At 45.5% G+C, this 26,600-nt stretch overlaps 1 protein-coding gene across 2 annotated transcripts in view; it reads right to left on the bottom strand.

Moving 5' to 3' along the window:
- Positions 1–26,600, bottom strand: part of LOC135896443 (nuclear pore complex protein Nup153-like) — a 139,550-nt gene that overhangs the window by 76,396 nt on the left and 36,554 nt on the right. For both annotated transcript variants that reach the window (XM_065424816.2, XM_065424817.1), the window contains exons 5-7: positions 16,983–17,090; positions 7,827–7,916; positions 2,028–2,335 (exon numbers count right to left, since the gene is read on the bottom strand). In XM_065424816.2, coding sequence (XP_065280888.1) covers positions 2,028–2,335; positions 7,827–7,916; positions 16,983–17,090 — 506 coding nt within the window. The remainder of the gene's footprint in view (positions 1–2,027; positions 2,336–7,826; positions 7,917–16,982; positions 17,091–26,600) is intronic.

Below are 26,600 nucleotides of genomic sequence, written 5' to 3'. Positions count from 1 at the left end.
TCACCTTCCCTTGAAACAGAATCGATCAGCCTATTGCACATATCGGGCGGAGGACTTACTCGTGAATACTTTTACTATACGTTTGCCAGATCATCTTCCTTTCACTACGGCACACAGCAGTAAATCCTAATGTCATCTACGACATTAGGCTGTCTGTAAACAACTAAAAAAAGCTAGATTATCCTATGAATCTTCTTAAACAATTTTTCCAGTGTCTTACTGAGGCTAGGAAAGGGAAATTTATGTCGTCGATCTAGCACTGCAGCTGCCACCTATGCTCGTTGTTTACATTTCTTGCCCCTCTCTCCTCCTCTATTTTCACTACTGAACGCAAACCATTTGCAAATTTCTGTTTTCTTTTTATATTTGTGAATTTGTTCATTCACCGCCAATACAAGCGCTTTGTGCCTGCCGAAATGGCAGCACGAGCGCTGAACAGATCGCAGAAGCAGACGACAGCGAATAGGTTATAACTAGCGCCACTTTGCACGTACGTTCTTTTCCTAGCGGCAAAAGGGGCGAACTAGACTAGGCGTGCTGGAGGAGGGAGATCTGTGCAGGTCTGCAGTTCAGTAGGTCATGGTCAAGACAATCCAGCAGCTGATTTGTTTTTTTCGCGCACGACGCTGCGAGCAGGCCACGTTTTTCATTTGTGCGACTGGTGTCGGCATGGTGGTGTTTGTGTGCTGTGTCGAGGTTTCGGTGATCCAACGCGGCGTACGGAAACATCACGTCAAGTGTCTAATGGCGCCGACAGTGCCCGCGCAGACTGCACTGGAGAATGCCGGCAAGCGGGTGCCGGGAGGTCTAAAATTTGTCGCCTTCCGATGTGCTCCCTACTGACGCGGAATATGTTCTGCCGAGACCTGCGCAGTGGTTGAATTGCGATACCGGATACCATCTCATTTGACAGTTTCACAGGCGCTGACACTGCTGTACTGACATGCGCAGAACTCGACGACGGCTAGATCATTCGTCAGGTTTATGCTGCACCCATTCTCTATGCTGCATCGCCGGACGATGACTCCGAGTTGGAAGATGACGCACCATGTGCTACGCTGCCGTCGCATGCGGAGCGTGCACAAGCAGTGACTGTGCTTTCAGCCGCCTATAGTGACTGTACGACCCTCTCAGAGATTCAGGCTTATCTGATTGCGCGTTAACGGAACAGCGTGCAACGGCACACTCACGATTCCTTCCAAGCCTACTGCCGAGCCCGAATAAGTGCGTGGAAATAAAGGATTTCATATTTTTTTCTTAATCTGCTTTTTCGGACACCTGTTTATTTGGACATTTCCGCAGTCCCCGTGAGGTCCGAATAAACGGTCGGCGACTGTATAAGCTGACAAAATTACAACTTTCTAGTGCATTGTTGACAAAACGGTGGAAGATCGGGCGTCAGGAGATGCCATCACAGTGCGGAGATACAGCTTTCAGTTGACACAACCTCGCCATTTGGCAAGCACAGAATGGTGGGCAAGTTGGTGTTTTGGAACTGTCATAAAGAGAAGAGATCGGAGCTTCAGACAGCCACAGCGCTGTATGTTGCTGTGCAAAAATAAAAGAAAAAGTGAACAGAAAGATGAAAGCTAGCATTACAATTCCATGATGCTGCCACACGGACACAGAAAGCATTCACATTGGCTGACAGATTTGAAGCTGCTGATGCTCAGCTGCACAGTGGCAGGCTGTGCATTTCTTTGTTGTCGCAACATCTGACAATCGCAGCAGGGTGTGCTGCTGGCTCCCGCATTTGGTTGATGCATCCAAAATGCAAAATCAGCAAATGTACAATTCAAGATGGTCACATTAAAAATAATAAAAATAAAATATGAATAAAGAAACTTAGTTGTGCCCCGATAACAAGATGTTCACGCCCAAAAAATTTCTGGTGAGAAACCAGGTGCAGCATGAACAAGGCAGACGTTACTGCAGTTCTGAAGAACCAGTAAGTTTCCTATCATCTAAGAAAAAGGCTGGGGACCCTTAAAATAAACATTAAAAAAAACATGAGCAGCAGTACACACCTACTAGATGGAGGTTCCCAAGCAGAAGCCACCGGCTTTGGTTTGGCTACAGAAGCCGGCGCCACAATGCTTGTTTCAACATCGGGGGCCTCCGTTCTTCTCGGTGAGTCCTGCTTGGGAGTGTCAACCTGAGGCACTTCGGGTCTGCCAGTTTCCATCCGCGGCAACTTTGTCCGAAGGCCATCTGCCCATGAAGATTCAGCTGCGATGCTTTCCTTTCTGGAGACCTCTAATCGAGACATCTCTGTCCGCAATGGCACTACGGTTCGTACTGTTGGCCTAGCAGCACTTCTGATTGGAGGCCCTCCCTGCAAGAAAAAACAGCGAGTGAAAATTGTAGTCATGCAAGCATCCAAATGTGGCAAATGTGCATACTTTAACTGCAAACTTAATGCCATCATGACAAACATCAGGGTGCCCTCCTGCATTCCCTCCAAACCCACTTATAACAATACTAGTTATCACAGTCACCCAGTAGCCAGATTTGATCATTATAGCAAATAATGCAGCATGAGAAAAGTGCAGTAAACAGTTTATTTTACCAGAGAAACCATACAAGAGATCACGGAACAGCAGCAGCTGCTCATTGTTACATTTCGGTATTCTTAAAACCGGTAATGCTATGCAGACCCCTTTTCCACGGGCGCCACCATATTGCAAAGGCAGTGACACCATCTATGAGCACTCGGCATGTTGGCTTGAGCAAGTGCTCCATGTTGTATGCCAGCTATACACTCAGGGTCAGTTTCTGGCAATTGCTTTCACACTTAAGCGGTCTATTTATTATAGTATGACATGTGTCTTCTACGTGGAAAATTGTTCTGTAAGACGTACTTAAGTAACTTAAGTCAGCATGGCCAGAGTTTCTGATGGCGTTGAGGCAAATTGCAATATAAGCACACGTGTTTGAGCCTGCAATCAGCCTCAAAGATGGGTTAAGTATTTCTAGAAATTTTTTTCACGAATGTGATGCTACTGCAACATTCTTACTGCAGGTCTAAGCTGTGGTTTAGCCGCAATGAGTCGTTAAGAAACAACTGCAATGATCGTACCAGCGAGGGTGCTTTTCTGCTACGAAATAAGTTCAGCTGTTTGACAAGTGTTCAAATTGTTGCTGTTGATACATTGCATAACTACCTCGTTACTTGACGCAGTCTCTGCCCACAATAAAATAGTTTTGGTTAGTAAAAACAGCATATACTGGTATAGTACAGTGTGAATCACACTTTTCAAGTGGTCGAGCAGCTGGAGGCAGAATGCGCGAGCGTCTGACGAAGTGGTAGCTGCTGCGTTATAGATGTTTGTTCTATAGCAAATGGCCTAAATACACGGCATGAACATGTGTCGTCTTGTTGCAGCATTAGCTTATGCTCTTTTTTTTTTTTTCTGATCATGACCACACAGGTTGGTTGGTCACTTGTAGACAAGTGCCTATGTTATTCAGACATTGCAAGCCGCAAGAAAAAACGGGCTGTTCTTTGTTCAGTCTTGTTTGTCCCATCATCTATAATGCATTCTTCCGTTTCACGGAAATTGTCCTCACATAGCAGCCGCATTTTTTCATGCGATGCGATTCCCTTTGGATATTATTGCTTTACTGGACAAAGAGGCAATGTGGGACAAAGCTTATACCGATGTATGTTGGTTTACCAGCCTCAGTGTTAGTTGTGTTGAGCCATACCATCAACCTCTACAGGAGGCTAACATTGACACAGCATAATGATTTCAAGTCTACTAGACTTGAAATGTATGAGAACAATGCCAGTGACTGACCCAAATATTTTATGACGATTGACGCTGAGCTGTTTCGAGATTGTATTGGGCCGTACAGGAGCACTTATGTTTCAGTTCCCATGCCAAGCAATCTGATTTTCTCATTTAAGCCAGCAATTCGCACATGTCGTGTGAAAACTGATACCGCCAAAATACAGGTAGTTCACAAGGCATGTACACACCGTGTCTTATAATGCACGTTGCATGTTTGTGCAGCAGAAATTTCCACATATTGTAGTTACTGCTGCACCCACAGGCTAAATAGTGGTTCCTCGAATACCTTGCATGAAACTGACTGCATGAATCATTTTGCAGCATGCAGTAGCAACACATTCAAGCACCGCTGCACTGGCTCCCGTAAGCCAAAGGGGAGGAAAGGCTTGTCTGGATGTTTGTCCCGTTTTTTTTTTTCCCTCTGTAACCCGGTTATAACAATTATCAGTAATAACAATGGTTTTTTTTCCCGCATGGCTTTCGTATTTTCTTTAATTCAGCTTCTCTGCGCAGCGAAGCACAGGTGGTGAGCGGTGTGGTTGCAGATTTGCATGAAAGATCACACAAGTGCTGTGCTACTAATGCCACCTAATGGCGGCGCTACTCGGGAGCAAAAGGGAGTAGGCGTTTCTCTTTGGCTTGGTGCCTGTCGGCAAGTGGACCGGACCTTTCGTGCACTCACCTACACTTCGCGGGACCGTCCAGCAAAAGGCTTAGGAGCAGGACACCGGAATGAACTAACACAATCATTCGAACACGGCACCATTCACGTGACTGTACGCATGCCCATTGGCATGTTCTATGTGCAGTAATGTCGTTGTGATTGTTTGCACTGTGTTGTCATTCCTTTGTCCCAAGAGCATGTTTGATACGCCACAACGTGCACTGCAAAGGTGCATTGCAAATAATGACAGTATCAAAAAGGCAAAAACACACAGGACAGCGCTGACACATCAGCGCTGTCCTGTGTGTTCCTGCCTTCTGTCTTCGTCTTACTGCGCTGCCCCTTCAAGATGTTCATTACCCTCTATTGAAGACTTTTGGAGAAAACTGCAGAGAGAGCGAGAGAGATATCTCAAAATCTCAGAGAGATATAGCTCAGATATCTCAAAATCTTCACAGATTTGAACTGAAACACTGCCAGTTTCACATGCTGAGCATGAGACCGCGGCGCTTACCCCGAAGCAGACCCTTTCACTGGATGTAAAACTGGAACCCAGGCGTGCAGCGTCTTTCTATTAATGGCATCAGGCAACCCAAGGTGGACTATTTTTTGTAACACAGAGTGGCACACTTTTTTTTTTTTTGAGTTATGGAATAAAGTCACTTTTGTTTGGTGAATCCAATCTTCCGGACAACTTACTAATCAGACAGCTATGCAGTCCCCATTGAGTCTGAAATAAATGACTATTTCACAAGTGGCCACAAAAGCTCATCAAAGCATTCCTGTGCATTCCACTTTTCTGCAACCTGGTCAGTCCATATTTTGACTATTGTCATGCCGTCACTAGTGATATGTAGACTTCTGTTAATTCAATTTTTCAGTTAATTCAATCCTGACCAGTTCCCATGCATTTGCATAGGGCCAAACATTTTTTATTTCAATCCTAAATTTGGCCTTCGCTGGGTAATTCAAAGTTGACCCGACAGCACCACACACTTGACCGCTTTGGTGATCCCAATAGCAATTCGTTTCGTGGCATCGTGTCTCAGTGGAGCTCGGGAGAAAGTGAATACGTTGAACAAAAATAATCTCCCATCGAAAACAGCTATTTACAGCTTGCCCTTGGAAGATTTTCAAGCAATAACCATAGCTCCAGAATAGTGGCTGTCCGGGCTTGTTGGTACGAAAACATTCTTTAGCAAACAGCACGAAAAACGGGACACAGAAAAGAGGCACACGACACAGGTGCTGCCTGTGTCATGTGCTCATGATGTTCGCGAGCTCACGATGCCTGATTACAGTATTTACCCTTTTCTACTACGTGCCTTCTTTTTATTTCTTCATGAAAAGTGGCGCGATAATTGCCTGCACAATGCTATCGGATACGAAACCAAAACTGCCTTTGCAATATTCATACGCTCCTTCGCAAAACACAGATGTATCGTAGCAAAGTGCAACACATATCATAAAGCCTCGCACATTTTGATAGCTAAAAATTTCGTGTGCATTAAATTTCTACTTAGCTTAGGACTATAACCCTTTGAGAGTCAGAGACAAATATACGGTGGTGTGAACAAGTCCCAAATTGTTAACACTTTATATTTACAAAGTCGTCCGTAGTCTCATGGTTCTCATTCCACGGCTTCTTTAGGCCACCGCATCAGCTACCATTTGTACATCAGCGTGTGCGCAGCAGGTAGTTTTGGTTGCGTCTCATAGGCCGTTTCAGTTTGTTGTGCTCGCAAATGCGATTTCTGTCTGGTTTCTAACCTCTCAAAGGGTCAGTGTTAGATGCTCGCTTGTTTATTACTCACAGGAGTGCAATTACATCTGTTCACAGGTGATCTATGGTACATGCAAAGGAAGCCACCATATACAATTGGTGCTACTATGCCTGCGTATATTTTCTTGAGACTCGCAAAAGCTGATTGCCTTCATTGGCGATGAGATGAAGGATTATTGCAAGTTTCTGACTCTCTTGCTTTTTCTGACGGGTGCACAACCATAGAATTTTCTTGCCTGCACTCACATACATGGTGCGATTACACTTTAGGCATGCACGCTGGCTGCTCTGCTGCAAGTGAGTCGAGTGGCCATTCCTTCAATGCAGACTACTGCCTAAAGCCTGTTTCACATGCAAGCGATTGAGCGAATGGAGCAAACAGCGGCGCGGCGCTGCAAAGCTTTTCGCGAGGTTTCATTTCAGATGCATTGCCGCCGCGCGTTTTCCGCCGCTGCGAATATCAGTGTTGCTGGTAAAAAAGACGGGACTTTCAGCCAGTTTCGGTAGTTTGCGACTACCAATATAAGTATGGCTTTGTCCCTGCCGCTCAAATCTTTATCTTATAAATACATATCCTGCGCTTAGCAATTATCAATTCGTTGAAAAGCTCTCTTGGCATGTCGCCCGTACCACGTGTAGCAAGTAAATAAACATCCTTCTATGCGCAGGCTTTCCCGCACTAGTCCTCCACTGGTCACGTGTCGAGACGGGCCGTTCGGAAGCGGTGGTGTCGCTCTGCCGCTGCGACGAAATTCCAACTTGCCCGAACCTCGCCGCTCCCGCCGCTAGTGCCGCCGCCGCCGCCGCTCGAAACAGATTTCTGCGGCACGGCGGCAGGATTCGCGAGCATTTTCGCTTGCATGTGAAACAGGCATAAGTGCCGAATCAGAATACATAATTTCAGTGTATCTACTTTTTTATCTTTATAATAAGTGTTTACGCAACCCATCTGTATTTATGAAAAGCATGTTTGCATGTTTACCTACAGAAAATATTTCTTGTCCCTTTATGGTCACTCAAAAAAATTTGCAGTAATTTTTTTAAATAGGGCCTGTCTGAACATTTTAAATCTGAAATAAACAAAATTGACCCTCAGAGGGTTAATGTAGTTTCTACGTTAGTCTTCTACTATGGGCACATAAAACGCGGGTGCACCTGTTCGATTTGGGGGACCTAATAATTCGATCAATTTGTCAGTCTCGTCTCGGTCGAATTAATGGTAGTGGACTCTAAGTGAAAGTAGTCAATGCAGGCACCAAATGTACGTTCTCCGGTAACATAAGTCAAATGCGCTGCAAAAAATGTATGATGGAGCGTTTTTTCACAACAGCAGTTGTTCAGCGCTTCCTACACTTAATCGCCACCATCATCACCTTCATGGAGGGTGGAGTTGGCACCACATGAAGCTACTTTATACTGACCAACAAAAATTTACACTAGCAATAAGATATCTAGCTAAGAAATCTGTCCGTATTTAAAATTTGAATAGACAAACAGAGAAGAATTTCTTTGGTCAAGTAGCATTACAATTGTATATGAGGACACTGTACACCAAAGCAGACAAGGCTCATAGTGCAAGACAAACCTGTGTTGGTGCAGGGGGATCTCTGTGATGCGGGAGAGTCCACGGCCGGCCACCTGCTATCCTGCTCCTCAGTGGTACCCGCTTCGCCTCCTATGCGCAAGTGTCAGCAATGAGTGTAGTACTTCTACTGCTCGAAAGGGGACACTAAAGAGAAACACTGTACAGGTCTAGATCAGTAAATTATTCCTTCAAAACTACTTACGTTCATTTGATGGTTGGAGGTTCATTATTAAAAGCGTAAATGAAGGCCAAAGTTCCACTTAGTAAATTTTATACCGAAACACCAGTACCACTATTGTCAGTTCGCACATTACGGATTTCCAAGAATTGTATTCATATTTAGGGCCCCTCTAACTCAGTAATAATTCTTGGTACATTACAATACAATAAAGTTGATCTTTCATCATAAATTTGACTAGATACGAGCAGACACCATAAAAATCCACGATGTTACGGCAAGCTGGTGCAGGAAATTCAAGGCACTGTCTCAACACTAGTCTTCATTTTTACATCTTTCCGGGTTTACAAGGTCTCTAATCACAGTAAAAGTAGCCTTTTTGGCATGGTAGAAGAGTAATTTGCTAATTGTACATTTGAACCTCATTATAAGAAAGTTGAAGAGGAAGCTGAAATTACTTCGTTACATCCATTTCTTTATTATAACAGTTACTATTGCCCTTTAGTGCAGTATATGCTCAATGGTATACATAACATTAAATATGAAAAAAAAAACAAAGCTACGGCTCCGTGGCCTGCCGAAACGCTATGCAGCCATATATACAATGAAATTTTGATAAAACAACAGCAAAACAATCTCAGGCATGTGTAACACACAACATTCCAGCACCTAACATGACAGGATTACAATAGCCTCATTTTGTTCCGATGTAGTAGTCTTTCGTCTCCGCTTTCCACTTGGCTCGTTCATACTGTCACTAAACGGCGATGTGGTGAAAGGAAACTCCATAGTGTTCAAGCTGCACATGGCCCACAACACTGTGCGCCAACCAACTAGGCAACCGTGGTGGTATTCTCAGGTGACGTCCATGACTTTCAGAGACAGTTTCACTTTCGTGAGATTTCACTAACTTTTCAAAGGATACGGCCATCAGAGCTTGGCATGCGTTTGGCTCATGAAAGAGGAACTATCTGATCTGCCACTCTTTCGTGGCCCCGCTGTGTAAGCATGCCAGCTTGGCTTAGATTGGCCAGCTTTTGGCTACGGAGATCGCACTGATGCAATCTCTGAGGTCAAGTTTAGCTGTGCCAGCCAGTGCACCACGCTGCAGTGAGCAAGAGCAGTGGAGGCACTGGTTTTCCGTACACTACACACCAGCAGCATCATCGATATGTGGCACGGCACTCCCAGGCGTAGCAGCTCCGAGATTGCAATTTCGGAGGGTGGACATGCACGCCTAGCTTTGCCAGCTACTGCCCGCAGCGAGAGAGAGGTACAATGGGATACTAGCAATGTGCGGCTTATGCACGGCCATCATGTTATCTAGGCCACCGTGTAGCTAGGCACAATGGTGATAAAGACTGTGCTCACGGGGTATTCGACATGGGAATTTTGAACTGCTGTATAGAACGAGTGCTGAGCCCGGCAGAAAGTGATCTGCTCGGTGCACAACAGTCAATATTTTTCAGTTCCAAAGACGAACCTAATTTGTTATATCCATTATTTATATCGAGTTTTGTTATAACAAGGTTCAAAAGCACAACTCGAAATAGTTCCTCTTTAGTGCCCTTAAAGGTCATCCTGGAACAAGCATGTGTGTGAATGTGGCATCAAAAAAATATGGTAAAGAAACAATCGAGGATAACCGGCGTCCTCTCACATTACAGCCCTTTCCAATGCCAGTGCCCACCTAGAGTGGCATCAGTCGTGACGGTGGTAGTGATGCAGGCATACTGGTGAGCGCAGCAAAGACTAATCCATGAGCACACTCTCCTGCACCGACCTCCGGCATTCATGCCCTCAGGCAAAATACCTGGCTGCCAGCACCCACTTATGTAAAAAAGTATAAAAAAAAACTTCACGCTAAAATTTGTACAATTTCCAGCCAAGAGTTGCCTAGATGAAACTTCTGAAATTGAGGAATAGACGAGTCCTACTATAAGTGATCTTGGTACACCATGGATTGCATAAAACTTAACTGTTGGCAATGCCATTTAAAGTTTTTGCACCATCTCTCCATGGCATCAAATTTTGACCTCTGCTCTGCTCCAGGCTAGATAAATACAGTCAAACCTTGGTATAACAAAGTCTGTAAAGTTGGCAATTTGCTTTGTTATATTAAATTTTGTTGTATGCAATTCGACCTTTTATGCAAACAAGTGCAATTGCGGATCGATTTTTCTTACAACGAAAGAGGCCACAGAATTTTCCGAATTATCAGGCAATTGAAAAAAGCAACCTTGAATGAGAAAACAATACATTTTGACGAATTTGGCACTCAGCGACGAATGGTATGACTTCATTCCCCTGTCGACGATATCTGCACATCAGCGGTACGAATTACGCAAAGCCAGCCCCGCTTTCGCATGCAATCAGCCCTCGCGGCTGATATAGTCCCCGCACTGGGACGATGCTATCATGAAAAGTGCCGGCAGTGGGGAATGAATGCTTCATCTGCCTCTCGCTCCAACAGGTCACCAAAACTCGAAATTACGCCATCACCAATACTAACTGTGCGAGAAGACAGCTTACATGATGCCATGCAGTCTCGGCAGGCCCACTCTTTACACATGCAGCAGAGTACCTTTAAAACAGGGGGCGCGGCTGTGCATGCACTCAGCCGTGGCAGCCATGGCCGAGATGCTCGCAAATTTACCCCCCACCCCACTCCCCCACACGCCCTAGCGAGCGCTTGATCGCGTTACCACAAGCTCGCTACCCTCCCCTTCTTTCCCTTTGCTTGCGTGGGAAGGTGGCATTTGTGAAACCACGATCTCTCGTCTCACCCTCGCACACTTTCACTCACACCTGAAGCACAGTGCGCAGGGCATGAGAGGATCTTATCGCACTTGGGCTGTATAGGGAACATGATGCAGCTCCACTTCGGCAATCGCTCGTCACGTGGCATGTGATTTCAGAGGTGCGTTTGCAAGCAGCCACTTGTAATTCAATCATTTGACCATCTGCATACGCAGAAGTTTCAATTTATTGTCTCAGCATTCCTTTGTGGCCGCAGTGAAATTTTGTTATACTGAAATCCCATACATACTTCGTTATACTGAGATTCTAAACAGACAGTGTCCTATGGACAACAGGTTATGAAAGGCAAATTCTTCGTTATATTGAGGTTTAACTGTATGTGCCAAACAAAGTGAGCAGGCTAATGCTAATAGGAGTTTTGAATCTTTGGTCAAATATGCTATTCAGCAGTATTCAATATTCGGAATTTTTCTAAGTGTTCAGGACGAACAAACAGAAATTTCCTAACATTTACAATCGATAGTTTTAGTAAGACTGTCTTGCATTAAATGACCTTGCGTCCCTTTTATACCTGCCACGTTCTGCATCACAAGTTTCTTGTGTTCGCCCTAAACTGACGCTAACGGAATTGTCAACATTGACGTGGCCACACAAGTTATTAAACTGAATTGTATCGTATTGTATTGGGTTTTATGGCGCATAAGCGACTTAGGCTATCATGCGCCAAACACATGGTATAACTTATTTCAAAAATTGGGTATCCTCAGCGAGGTCCTTGTCCGGACAAGGCCTCTGAGGAGCCCAACAAACCAAATGAAGACCTCAGCAAAAACAAACACAGACTACAGTAAGAGATACACATTTTTACATGAGAAAAGTGCGAGGACTTAAGCAGCTTCCATTCAAAACATGGCTTCTTCCCACAGCACTTTAGGTTCCTGCCCATTGTTGTCTTCCCTTTGCTGCCTGACTTTATATGGCGGTGCCATCTACTTAAGGCGATGGCAAATTCACCTTCACATGCACATCAAATTTTATAAATGGCCCTCACATCTTTGTCAAAAATATACAGAATTACTTTATGCACATTTTACTGTCAGACAGCAAACAAATGGCATTACAAACAAATGACATTCATGGTAAATGACATTACATTTGCCACATGACAGGGGTATGAGTTGAGTACCTTTGCGTCACATGCACTGCTGAAAATTGTTGATGTATGACGCTGCAGTTGGCATGGAAACTGAATTCACAGGCCAATTAAATTATAAAATGATCCCATTTGGCGCTCTTCCTGGCGCTTCACGCATCGCCATGTCCTTCGTTGAGTAAATGTGGAATAAAAACATGCATACAATTTTTGATGGAGAGGGGGAACACGGCTATCGAAATCAACTTCCTTATTGCTTCATGGATTTTGACGAAAATTGACACAAATATTTAAAACATCTCCCTGATGCTTTTATAAAATTTTCAGAGTGATACCTAGACCTAGAGGACCTATCATTCCAGAAAATGTTTCTCCTTTACATCTTCCGGGGGGCCTGGAGAGCTTAAAAATGCAATGGAAAGGTCAATGAGTATTGACTAGATAGCTAAATGCGTGCTGGAAAGTTGCGACATTCTTGCTTTTTTTTTACAACACAAATATTTTGGATTGCAGTTTTTTATGTAATACCCCTGTCAAGTGGGCAAGTTACGTGCACTTACGGAGAGTGCACTCGGTTTTAGGTGCACTTTCCCAAATCTAAGCATCGCAAGCGGAATGTACTCGCAAAAGAGTGGACTCCGAACGGAGTGCGTTCACGGAACGCACTCTGCTGGTCGAGTGCGTAGCCTCACAGCCAGCTGTTTCAACGATACAAAATGTAATGCATGGCAAAAGTACACAGAAGTTCATTCTAGCTGTTGAACAGCATTTAACAAAATAATCAGAACAGAACTCGCTGATATTCTGTTCTAGCAGGATCAAAGGTCGCTTCATCACATGCCACCAAATTGTACTGCATTGGCTAGGCATTTGTCTTGGCCTGCCTTGACTTGGAACACTCATATGATAAAAATATTTTCATTTTTTGTTGAGTAAATATAGATTATGAGTGTTTTTCATTTATAATACAACTAAAACAATCACCTTTTAGAAGCTTTTTTTTTATCCACATGTTCAAAAAACATGGTTTTAGTCGGTCGCCGTTTTCTTTAGTGCGAGTGTGCTCTGTTTTCCCGTTTAGCACTGCGTAACCTAAAGTGTCACTCAAGGTCCCAAAACGCACTCCCCATAAGTGCACCTAACTTGCCTACTTGACAGGGGTATTACTTTCACATCAAGTGCCCTTTCGGGGTGAACAAATAGCCACATCACGAATTTATACATCAAGAAAGTCAAGATAAAAAAAGAAGCAAGAATGTAACAACCTGCACTGTAGCCCAAGGGACATTACAAAAAAAAAAAAAAAACAGAGTCAGAATAGGCCAAACGGTAACAAAGAAATGAGCTCCAAAAGCTGAGCAGCAAGGGAAAAAGAACGGTTTTGAGAAAACTACTCTCAAAGTTTTGCCTTTTCAGTTCTCTAAATAAGGTACTAAAATTTAATGTCTTTGGCAAGTTTTGTGATAAGGGGCTTCTCAGACATGTGGCCTCTCACCTGGTGTGCCTTCGACCACCCGCCCCTCCCACATACACACACATACACATTTTTTTGTATAGCATTCTTTACTGCTGCTCTACGAAGAGCATGGTGCCTGGGTTTCAAACCAAGTCAGGTGCAGAATGCTGTGTGGGCACGAATAGAGTTCCTGTACTGTACCTGCAGACTGCCTCACTGATAGTAGTCTCTAGCAATGCAATCAGTGAATGATTTTTTTTTTCTTTTTGGTAGAATGAACCATGTCACTGAATGAATGCTCTCAAGCAGCCTTCCGAGTCATCTTCCCTTGACAATGGCTGTGGAGCTTAGGATCAGAGACAGCCACTGATAGACAGGTAGCAACACAGCTGCTAGGGGCTTTCCAGCTTGTACATCTGTGTGATGCCTTACTTTCACAGCCAGGTGTCTGAACCAACCCAAGCGGCCTAATGAACAGAGCTCATCGTGAGGTTCTCTTTTGAAAAGGTGGTATGACAGATATTGCTACAAGATATCGTGACAAGTGGACAAGGCAGAATCGCAGGGATCATGCCACTGACCAACAAATTCTTGTTGTTTGCACAAGTTTCCCTGCTTCTGATTGCTGCAGTGACCATCAATGCAGGAACTTGTCCAGCAGCAAACAAGGGTGACAGCAAACACGGCACTTGCTGTTGGCCCATCCCCTACTTGCCCTCGTTTCCGCAGCTACGCATGCTCTGCAAGGACCGTGTGATCCAGAGACTTACAGTGACATCACAAAACTGGGCCAAAGCTTTCACACTTTTAGACAAGACTCTCCGCAACACTTCTTGAGCAGTGGGCTCAGCGTAATTGGAGGGATCATGCCACTGACCATCTCACTGTTAGCACATGTTGGTTATATTTTAACGTACAGTAATGGCAACCCTATGCTGTTTTTCTGCCACAACTGCGACATTTTGCAGCTTACACTTGTTTCTGTGCCTGTAAATTGCTGGTTTGCGGGGCTATGGAGCAAAACCCTGGGCCGACGGTTAAGGAGATGTTTGCAAGCCCACAGAAAGGCCAATTTCAAATATTAAATGAACTTAGTGATAGTCGCACAACAATGGCAACAATAGAGCTTACTGTGAATACCTTAACCGTTTCAGGGTCAATGGCATAAATATACGGCGCCGCAAACAGGTTCAAAATGGTTGATGCCGTATATTTATGGTGCCGTCTGTACATTTAAAAAGCGTGTCAATTTCCCAACTTTTTCTTTTCTGTCATGTGCTGACACTATGTGGGAATACAGGAAATTTTTTTTGTGCACCTCCCTCTCTCGGTTTTCATTGCATGGTTTGTTTTAGAGCTAGTTTGCTCCCGCGTGCCTATATACTACCGCTTGCGCATTGGCGCGCGCACGGGCATGCAGCGGTTTGGTTTTTTTCTGAGGGCAGTTTCGGCTTCTTGTGCTTGCAAAACTGATGGCTATCTCGTTACTAGTCGCTCGAAGGGCGACCGCTTGTTTCTCGCTCGTTTAGTGCGCACAAGGGTAAGTATAGGAAGGATGCCGCCGAGCATGCTTTCCATTGCTTTTTTTCTTTTTTGGAGACTCACGAAAACGAAATGCCTCTGGTTGGCGATAAGATGAAGATTAGCAGAATTTTGTCACACGTTTTGCTTTTTTGACAGGCACGCAGCCACACAGTTTTCTTGTGTGAGTGCACCTACGCAGTTCGATTATGCTATGGATGTACATGTTTGTGTAAGAGAAGGAATATTTGAGTCTTGCGAAATATTCTTGTGTGCACATGTTCAAAGCCTTGAACTATGTGTATAACAATGCATCAAACTCTCAATTATTACTATTTTTGTTATTCATGGATGAAGAGTACATATATACCAACACAAAATATTTTTTTTCTCACTTTATGGTCACCCTAGAAAAATAACAGTAGATTTTTTTCAAAATAGGTCCCTAAGAATTGGAATCTGCAATAAAAAAAAACCGACCCTATGGCAAAAGATAGACCCTCACAGGGTTAAAGGGACAGATAACCGCTCAGAACATGAATCAAAACCCCGCTGATGGAATGATTCCCTATCGTAGTGGCTAATAGGAGCCATCATTTTCTCATTGAACGTGGATTTATATTTTTAATTTATAACTAAAAGTCGTGCAAAATTACCTTTGGCACCCCACGCGGCAAGAACATGAAGCTGCGTAAGAGGTCCACCATGTGACCTTCTACTAGTTGCTAGTGTACATTGTTCCTGGTCTTTCTATTAGTATTAAAATGTAGTATACTTTTTATTATTATAGGTTTTTCCTTACTTAAAACATGCAGATAAGCCTTCGTTTGCAGTGTGCAGAAAAGTGCCGCTGCCTTCACCTTCGTTTTCAATTACTTGGCTTAGTTTGTCTATCGACAGCACGACGACGACGGGGGCCAGCCACCCATGACGTAGGTGTGTACTTGGGGAAAAATGCGGTGAAAATATAAGAAATGTCTGTACAACAACGCAAACTTATTGCACTAGCTTTTTATTTTCAAAAGTAGTCGAAAAGGTCAAAATTCAGGTGGTTACCCACAGTTACACTCACTCCTGTGAAAGCAGAACGATAGCTAGGTGCACAATTGTGAGGTGGGCTATCGACATCACTCTCACTTCTCAGCGTTGCTGGAGGAGGCACTCTTACATTTTAGAGGCTGCTCAGATCAAAAAATTCTGCTTACTAATTATCCACACGCTTTTGGGAGTAACCGCTGCAGATGTAAACACTACCGTAGGTGAGCTTCACGTCGCGCCATAAAAAAAACTAGGTCCTTAAAAATCGGTTGTCAGTCGCTTTAGGTCAGTGGCGGGAAGTTGAGCAATTGCTCAAATAAGTATGCGCGAAATGTTGGCAAACTGAGGTGCTCGAAAATAGAATTTCAATGGAGCAGTGAAACTGCCACAAAATGCCAGGTTTACCAAAAAGTGGCAAAACTGCCCCCCTGCCAAATGAAAAAGGGAATACTTATCAAATCAGCTGGCTCTTCTGTATATGGTCAGTGATTGAGCTAAGAGATAACACGCACGTACTAGACTGAGGGCCACAGAAGTGGCTTTCAGGCCTGCGGGTGACCAGCCAGCATTTACAAAGTTGCGGCCATTGCATGGCCTAATTCAAACAGTTGTTCAGAGATTGTGAGGCGCAGGGAGCAGACTGTGCTACTGAGGGGCGAGCTCTTGACCAATGGTTAAGCATCCTGGAGTCGCACGTCGGGCCCGGCCAATCGGAGAACTCAGAACTCTTAAACACTTGCTTTTTATGTTCCTTTATATCCGGAGCAGCAAATTTGAAGTTGGAGAAATGGGCTTATAAGATGGCAGTGCCCGGTTGTGCCATAATGGAGATATCATGGCCCGAAAACTATTTTCGTTATTTCTCTGAAATTTTTCACCGTCTGTGTTTATACAATTTTTTTTACAGCAGTCCTGCATGGGTTTCCAGTGAGGATATAGTGCAATAAAATAGTGGAAGAATCATAGAAACTAAAAGCAATTTTTAAAAGTTTTTTTTTTTGCCATTTCTTGTGTGAAAGGCATGTTCCCCTTAACAAGTAAGCATCGCACCGTCACAGGAGTTGCCATTTTTTCAAGGGTGGCCAGGATTTGGCGGGTGGTGTTACTTAGCCCAGCTGTTGCCCCGCCTGGCTTCACACCTCGGGCCATGACAGGTACCTGCAGACAGAAACGGCAGTTCATTGTTAGTGGTTGGTTCATCCAACTATCAGGTGCTACCTGGGAACACCTTCGTAGATGAGGTAAAAGCAAAGCCAATGTGCACAAAAATTAAGATAATGCTACCCGATTAAGGCTGCAAGGAAGGTTGGAGACCACAAATGCGCCAGGAACTCCAGCATCATGATACAGTAAACCGTCAAACATTTTCTGGCCATGGTGTCAACCCATGTGTTTCTCACCTATTATATCTCGAAAAACGTTTGTGCATGACTCTGGATATCTCAAAATCCCAACTTCGAAAATACCAGAAAACAAGCAAGAGGGTAGCGTCAGCAACGTCACTTGCATGCTTTTCACCAGGCGGCAGCTACCGGGCCGAGCCAAGCAATGCGCCAAGCCCTGCTCCCCTTTCTCTCGCTTATTTTTCCTCCTATTTGTCTATGACCACTGGCAAACACTTGCTCGGCTGTTTGTTACCACTTTGTTATAGCCTCACACAGCAGCGGTTAGCTGAGAGCCTTTCCACCCATTATTATTTAGGACGCTGTCAGTGAGAAATCAATGTGGTCACAGTGTATTAAATGTGACCTATAGTTGGATACAACTTAAGAAAAAAGGGGAGGCCCTGCCCAGATGACCGAAGCGCGACAGCCGATTGCCTCCGCGACTAAAATAGTCCCGCTCGAAACATCGTGCTCCTGAAACGTGTAATTCTCTATATAAATAAGGACTTTTGCATTTTGATGACTGGTTTATTAGAGCTCTCATGTGCTACAACACATGCCGGATGGCGGCAGAAAAATAACCCCGTGCCTTTCACAACGCTGCCCGTCGTCTGCTCTTTAGCTTCATTGCAAGTGACAAAAGCAGAAAGAACAGCTCCGCAACGCTTTTGCGCTTGTTCACTTGTACACGGCGTATCTACTACTCGTTTCTCAAGCTTAAAATGAATCAATTGCTATTGAAAAAGTACTTATATAAAACAATGCATTTATCGCAACCATTACAAACCTGGGGCGAGAATACGGACGAGGCAGGAAGGTGCAAAAATGCTTCATTCATCGTTTTAAATAAATACTCTTGGTTTTAAATAGCATAAAATTTATATTTTTTGGTTTTGTGTTTTCACAATTTCACAGCACACATTTTAAAGCTTGCGCGTGCAGTGAGAACTGGTGGACAGCAATCAATTGACGGTGCCACACAACGCTCGAACACCGTCGCTAGATGCTCGGCTATCTCACTGCTGACAATAGATCGGTCTCGCTTGTCCGGTATTCCGGTAAAACGCAGGCGGACTTGGCATTAGGGCAGCAACACGATTATGCCAGTTTCAAAAATTTACGCCAGCAGCGAAGAAGAATACGCTCGGTTAATGCAATAATAACTTTTTCTGTCTGTTTGAGCACTGCGCCACCAGGTGGCTGCACCATGCAGACCACTCGACCGCTCACGTTTACGCCTCCGCCCCAACGCCCCGGGCGTCCGCCTGCGTTTTAGCGGAATACCGAAAAAACTAAACCTCTCTATAGGTAGTTTACGCTAAGTTGACAGCGACAAATATTTGCGTTGAAGGCTTATTCTGCAAATAGTTTTTGTTGCGCGCACTTTTCTGATTTCTCCTGAGAATGATTTTGCTTCATCACTTCACCCCGTCCGACAAAACGCAGCAACAGTATACGAACACACCCGCCGCTACCGTAGGCACCAGTCTTTGGAAAACTTTCTCGCCGTAAGTTCACTCGGGAGCGAAATAAAACAACATGGAACAAGCACGCAGGATGTGTGTTCGCAGCGGTCGCCACGGGATCCTGTTTACAGGCAAAGCGTAGTGCAGCGCCAGCGATGCTCGCCGCAATGTTCCTTCACCAGATCACGGCTCAGAATAAATGCACGCGGCCAAACGGTGCAGCGTAAGCTCGCAGTAATATTTCTGGCATGAAAGACCATTACAAACAGTTTTGGAATTCACGAGGGGCTGAAGCACACAGCTGACGCGGCCTCGCCCAGTTCGAAGCGCGGGCGGCCAGCTTCTCTGTCGGCGGGGTCACCGGCCGTTTGGCTCATGACGTTTGTTCAGAGCGCGCGCCCATTGGTGAATGCTCGTGTGCCTCCGCCTCGGAGAAGTAAACGCCCCCCTTTTTTCTAAAGTTGTATCTGACTATAGAGCAAAGCGATCTGCACTTTTGAGCAGGCACCATCAGCCCACGTGTTGTGCCCAAAAGAAGCCTCAGGTGATGTCTTTCAAGATTCTCGGATGAAAATTTTCAGGGAGCTTCCCTTTCGCGAGACTCAATACTGGATGCGTAGAAGTGTACAGCCGACAGCACTCATGGCACTTTGCGAAGAAGATAGCGAGCTCGGAACAGCGCCAAAAATGCTGTCAGCCGTATACACAAATGTGTTCAGTGCTGAGTGTCGCGAAATGTGTAAGGGAAACTATCACAGACAGTGACCGCCCCAGCATGCAAGCCAATAGAGTTTCAGCAAGATCGCAGCTTGATAAGGACGCTCGTAGGACGATGAGTAAAATGCCACATCATTCTCAGGCGTCTGCTAAAGACGACAAGTGCGCTCTTCCGCAGTTCAGTTTCGGTTTTCGAAGTGAAATTGCCTGAAATTCATTACAATGCAGAAAGTACCAGCGTCAGCTTTTTGGTTTTGTGAAACTGGTTATCCTCAGATGGCTGGCTTAAAAATAGTGCATTAGGATTAATCACCTTGACTCTTGTGGGGTTCTCACCTGTGCTCTTGAGACAAAGGAGCGACAACACAGTAGTGCAAACAATCACAAGGGCATTTATTGCCCCTTTAATGGACTAATGCCGGCCAGCCGAGTTCCTATCCACAAAACGATGGGCGCATGACAAATCTAGGAAGTCCGACTCACCGCGACCGGATAGCGGGCGAATATGTTCACCCCAAAGTGAAATACAGTCAACCACTGAATTTTCGGACGTCCAAATTTTCGGACATGCCTGATATTTCGGACGTCTTCGCGGCACCGCCACGAGCCCCATAGAATCAATGTATAAGGACATCTGAAGTTTCGGATGCTTGAACACCCCGCCGTCTAATTTTCCGGACTTTTTGACGGACGGAAGGTCTTTTGGCTCCTCGCGCAGCGCCCTTGCGAAGGAAATCCACTTGCAGCCGAAGCGTATCACCGCTTTGAACCACAACTAGCTGAATTTAGCCGTCACACACCGATTTGGTCTGGCCACTCTGGCTATGTTCATCGCCAACGTTCTTAGACACACTTCAGTTTCACAGCTCCGCTCGGGAGATGGCCGAAGTGGTGGTCACGCGAACTAGCAGCGCTGCGATCGCGTCTTTCGTCACTTTTTGTTTTATTTCTGATAGAAGTTGCTCCATTTCTGGTAGATTTCCGGTTTCCATTTTGAGAAGTAGTTATTTCACAGTTCTTAATTTTGAGCCTCTTAGCGAAAATTGGTCATACAGTCGCCGACCGTTTATTCGGACCTCACGGGGACTGCGGAAATGTCCGAATAAACAGGTGTCCGAAAAAGCAGATTAAGAAAAAAAAAATGAGATCCTTTATTTCCACGCACTTATTCGGGCTTGGCAGTAGGCTTGAAGAAATCGTCAATGAACCGTTGCAGCTGTTCCGCTTACGCGCAATCAGATATGCCTGAATCTCGGAGAGGGTCATGCGGTAACTATAGGCGGCTGAAAGCACAGTAACTGCTTGTACACGCTCCGCATGCGACGGCAGCGTAGCACATGGTGCGTCATCTTCCGACTCAAGAGTCATCGTCCGGCGGTGCAGCAGAAACCTGACGAATGATCTCGCCGTCATTGAGTTATGTGCATGTCAGTACAGCAGCGTGAGCACCTGTGAAACTGTCAAATGAGACGTTGTCCGGAACCACTGCACACGTCTCGGCAGAACATTTTCGGCGTCAGTAGCGTGCACATAGGAAGGCGACAAATCCTAGCCTCCCGGCACCCGCTTGCCGGCATTCCCCAGCGCAGTCTGCGCGGTCACTGTCAGCGCCATTAGAGACTTGACGCGATGTTTCCGTACGCCGCGTTGGATCACCGAAACCTCGACACAGCACACAAAGCAAACACCACCGTGCTGACACCAGTCACACAAACGAAAAAACGCGGCCTGCTCGCAGCGTCATGCACAAGGAAACAAATCAGCTGCTGGATTGTCTTGACATGGCTTACTAAGCTGAAACCAGAACTGCTGCAGAGCCACTCTATCGAACCAGGCGGAAACGATGATGATGAGCGGGGATTTCCAGTAGCGCCACTTCGTGCGGCAGCAAGGAAGCTCCGTTCAAAACAAAAATGGCATTCAGCAAGTCAAACCATGCACCAGTCAGAGTTGGTGCGTGGTGCTCTCGACCAAGTTGGCTCAAGGAGTGTCCGAAAAATCCGACGAGAGGTTGCAAGGTGTCCGAACTTTCGGCTGTTGTTATACATTATGGTCTATGGGGAGAATGGCGGTGCCGCGAAGCTGACCGAATAATTGGGCATGTCCGAATTTTTGGAGTCCGGAAAATCGGTCGGCGACTGTATCTGAGCTAGGTATTGTAAATGCGTTTCTGGTAATGAACTTGAAACTTGACTTCTCCTTTCACTTCTGGTTTCATGTTGGTTGCACTACATCGTCTGCCGTTATCCTTCTCCGTTTTGCAGGTGTTGTGTGATGTGTTGTGATTTGCTCTCTTGAAAAGCTTCTTGAAAAAGCGTTTCCACGTCTCATGACAGCAATAAGTTCCTTGTGCCGTGCTGTTTTGCCCCCGGCTGCACCAGCGGCCTGAGACACGATGCCACTAGTCACCATTTTTTCGCACCGCCGCATGCTACACCAAAAAGACAAACGTCTCAAAAACAAATCAAAAGTGTGTGAACGCCACTTTGAGGACAACGACATTTTGAAATATTACAAGCATGTTGTGGGTAACAAAGAAATATTGATTCCTCGTGGGAAATGGATGCTTGTTCCCGGCCCACTTCTTCGGCTCTTTCCTGAGCTGCCTGAGCACATCTCAAAGCCAAAAAATGTGAAGCGAAAGCGTCGTCCGCCAAAAGAACAAGCGCAAGTGCCGGCAAGTACATCGGGTGAAGCTTGTAGCGACAGCACTTCAACTTCAAACTTGCTGTTGGGCTTGGAAGAAGGAACTTGAGAAATATGTGCTACACACTTGGTGCTCAACGAGCTCACGAACGTGACACTGCCTCCTGCGCTCTGTAAAATCGACATTGTTGAGGACGACGCAACACAGAAGCGATGCGGAGTATTTTATATGAGGCAACTGGTAGCCGGGCATCTGCGAGTAATGAAAACTATTGTGCTTGAAGAGGATGGTATTTGCTGCATAAACGGCTGCAGCAAAATTCACAAGTGGCTATTTCGAGCTGCGACTAGCATTGCAAGTGCGGAAAGAATCCTGTGAGAAGCAGACAGCTTGAACTTACGTGTGTGCGTGAAAGCAGGCCAGCGTGACACGGCGACATCAGATAATATGCACCACAAGCAGTGCAATATACTTACAAAGCAACTAGTCTGCGCGCGTTGTCTCCGTCTACAGAGGAAACTTCGACTGAGCATTAAGGCTCCGAGCGCAACGCTCAAGCGATATCAGAAACTACGCAATGTGAAGAAGAGGCTGCTTAGGGCGGCTGCTGCGCATCAACAGCAAAAGAATGAAATTTTGGCTCTGAAGAAAAGGCTTTCTGAAATGCCCGATAACAGAATCGAGGAAGCGTTGGCTGAACTTCCTAGCATTTATGACACCGTTTTAACAGTTGAAAGCAAAGTCTCAGTGTGGCGCATGGTACAATGCAGACTGGCTTCTGAATTGTTTAATGCTGAGGATAGCGAGCCCTCGAGCATATAAGCTTCTATCTGACATGAATATGCTGCCCTTGCTCTCCCTGAGCCGTCTCACACAAATTCTGAAAGGAATACCATGCAAGTATGGTTTCAATCCTCTCTGTATGGAAGCTATTGGAAAACAGCTGGGCAACAGAGCAGATGGGAAGAAATTCGGCACACTGATTTTGGATGAAATTAAGTTACGCCAGGCGTACAATTTCAATAAGTCAACCTTCAAACTTGATGGTTTTGTGGACTACGGTCGTATTTCAAATGAAGGAACTGACCAACTTGCGGATCATGCGCTCGTGCTGATGTTCGTACCACTTCTGGAGAGCTGGGTGCAACCGATTGCCACCTTTGCCATGAAAGGTGCTGCGCCTGGCAGGATTTTAGCAGAGCTGGTGCTGCAAGCAGTAATGCAATTGCATAAACATGGTGCTGTGGTGATCGCCATAGTCAGTGACGGGGCTGGGAACAATCACTCGATGTGGCAGATGATGGGAATCAGCGGCAACGTAATCTCACCTTCTCACAAGACTCCACATCCATGCCTGCCTGAGCGCGCGTAGCTTTATTTCCTGTGTGATGTGCCACACGCCCTGAAGTGTGTACGCAACCATTTGCTCAAGCACAAATATGGAAAGCTAGGTGAGCTAGCGTAGTTTATTTCATATATAACCTGTGCTGATTGGCATCGATAACTCGCTGACAGAGCAGGTACAAGGAGCCAGAAAGAGGACAAAATTGCTTTGAGCGAAAAAAAAGTAGCTCAAAATTACTTTTTTGTGTACAAAGTAAATAAAAAGTGTCACTGTGTTTGTTGTTTGTTTTGTTCGTCAAAAAGAAAATGAATTAAGCTTTGACATTAATATGTTCATAGTATTTAACTTCGTCCTTGTCACTGCTTACAGATAACTTCCAACTCATTTGCACGTCCCATAACATCCTGCTGTTAACAGCGCAAAATGCAGACGAGAGACGAGACGAGAACACACCACAAGCGCTGCGGTGTCTTCTTGTCTCGTCTCTCGTCTACATTTTACGCTGTTAACAGCAGGATGGAAAACCGACAAGCCCAAGCTGCGATTCTACCATAATATCTGCGGACGACTACAAAAAATACATGTGTCAATTAAATTTATTAGGCAAAGAAGCGTTGACGAGGGTGGATCAATTCAACACAGCGTTGTCTCAAGCGACTGCTGAGCGTGATGCGTTAATGTCCCTATGTCTGCACAGGCGCTCGCCGTCTTTAATTAATACACATCTTAAGAATAAGCAGCAAAAAACAAAGCCCCTGCTGAAGGAAGCACCGTGGCGCTTTTTAGGGAGAAAGTTGGTTGAAAAGCGGAATCGCAGTGCACGACCACTCATTTTCGGTGTAGTTGCAGCCTCTAAAGACTAGCTAGACATGTCATTCAAAGGTCCTTGGCATAAAATACTGTTCGGGCAGCCAAAACACAGTCATCAAAGAGCGAACGGCACAGGCCAGTTGGGGAAAACGACCCACCGCAGAGATGACATCACAGGAGTAGGCGATGCGCGCTGCGTGAGAAATACGTCACTACAGCGCCGATAGTGCACAGACAACGTGAAGTCCCCGTTACTTACGTGCGGCAGGTTTGTCACATAACTCAGACTGCATATCTAAACTACATTTACCGACGGATAAGGGCCTACAGGCCTGTTGGTGCAAACGACGCGTCGCAGCAGGAGCAGACGAGGCGTGGCACATGACGAAAGACGCGACTGCAGCGCCAGTAGTTTCAGTGACACCCGTTGCGGCCACGTCGGCCAATGAGCTCGCATAGGGAGCTGCGAAACTGAAGTATGTCTAAGAACGTTGTTCATCGCCGCCATCGTGATTGCCGCCCTTCCGCCTCCGGCGGAGTTTCCGGAGTGGCGCCATTTTGTTTGTTTGCACAGGCCACTGGCGCAGGCCACGTTTTGGCTAGCGTGGTGTGTGGTTGTGCTGTTGTTTCAAGCGTGCTCTGCGACGCTAGGCCTAGGTGCTTCGACGCTCATCAGCGAACTCCACTGTTCGCAACTTGTGGATTTCGCTTGCCTTCGATGGCACCCACTCCGTCTTCGTCATCCTCACCGATAGCATCAAAGTGCGGAAAGAAGTACCGTCAGACGACGTGATCAACGACCTCTGCTCTGCTGGGGTTTCCATACCCACAGAAATAACTTTTGAACAGTTTGTTGACGCTGACAACGAGCTCGACTTCCGCGCAGAACTGACTGACAAGGAAATAGTCCGTCAGGTTGTGGGGGATTCAGAAGACTCGGATGTTGAAAATGAGGAGCCAATGTCTACGCCGCCTACAAGCGCCGAGGTGACAAGCACTGTTGGCTCTTTCATCGGTGTACAGTGCTGACATGACCCTTGCTCAGATCGAGGCGAATATGATCGCATGCAACCGGAACGCCGTCAAAACAGCAATCAACAAGTTCTTCAAGCCACTGCAGCAATAACACCGGCTGCCCAACGATGCACATGTACACAATAAACCGGCAGTCCGCTGCATACAGAGATTTTGAACGCCTCTTTTTATAGCCACTTCACTGATGCTGTGGCAGGGTTTCGGAAGCCTGTTACTTCGCCCTTTACCTCTAGTTCCGAGAAAAAAAGAAAAAGGGTGCGTTTTTTTTGCATGCATTTATTTTTTCGGACTGCCTGAATTTTCGGACGTTTTTACGTTCCCTAGAGGGTCCGAAAAATCAGTCGTTGACTGTATTTAGCGCGCACAATAAATTATGGGGTTTTACATGCCAAAACCACTTTGATTATGAGGCACACCGTAGTGGAGGACTCCGGAAATTTCAACTACCTGGGGTACTTTAACGTGCACCTAAATCTAAGCACACGGGCGTTTTCGCATTTCGCCCTCATTGAAATGCGGCCGCCGTGGTTGAGATTCTATCTCGCGACCTCATGCTCAGCAGCCCAGCACCAAGCGCGTACAATCGTCAAGGACACAGTGAAGGGGGACACACGAGCGCTTACTCACAACTGTATTATTTTTGGAAAGATACAGAACATAAATACCCCAGCTATCAGCACTGAGCATGTGCAATAAGTGTCGTCAGTATAAACAGAGACAGATTAAAAACAGATTAAAAAGGTTCAATCAGTATTTAAAAAAGCAAATTCATTGTCAGTGATTGCAACTGATGGTTGGCTTATGAATTTTTCAGCCCACTTTTTGATATGAAACGCTTCTGTAATTTCACATCTTAGTTTTTTTTATACTGACGACTCTTGTTGCACATGATCTGTGCTGATAGCTGGGGTATTTATGTTCTGTATCTTTCCGAAAATAAAACAGTTGTAAGTGCTCGTGTGTCCCCCTTCACTGTGTCCTTGTCGATTGTGCGCACTAAATATTTCACTATGAATTCATACGAACTCGCCCTACTATCAGTTCTGCTGATGTTCACCCCATCCTGGACACCAACACCTGGTCGTTTGCGCATACGCGGTGTGGGGTTCTCACAAACGTGCTCTTGGGACAAAGGAACGACAACACAGTAGTGCAAACAATCACAAGGGCATTTATTGCACCTTTCATAGATCAATGCCTGCGAACCGAGTTGCTATCCCCAAAACATGCCGATGGGCGCGCTACAAATCTAGAAGTACGACT

This window comes from Dermacentor albipictus, chromosome 6 (assembly GCF_038994185.2).
Source record: "Dermacentor albipictus isolate Rhodes 1998 colony chromosome 6, USDA_Dalb.pri_finalv2, whole genome shotgun sequence".
NCBI lineage: Eukaryota > Metazoa > Arthropoda > Arachnida > Ixodida > Ixodidae > Dermacentor > Dermacentor albipictus.
This window is presented reverse-complemented; position numbering and strand designations above follow the sequence as displayed.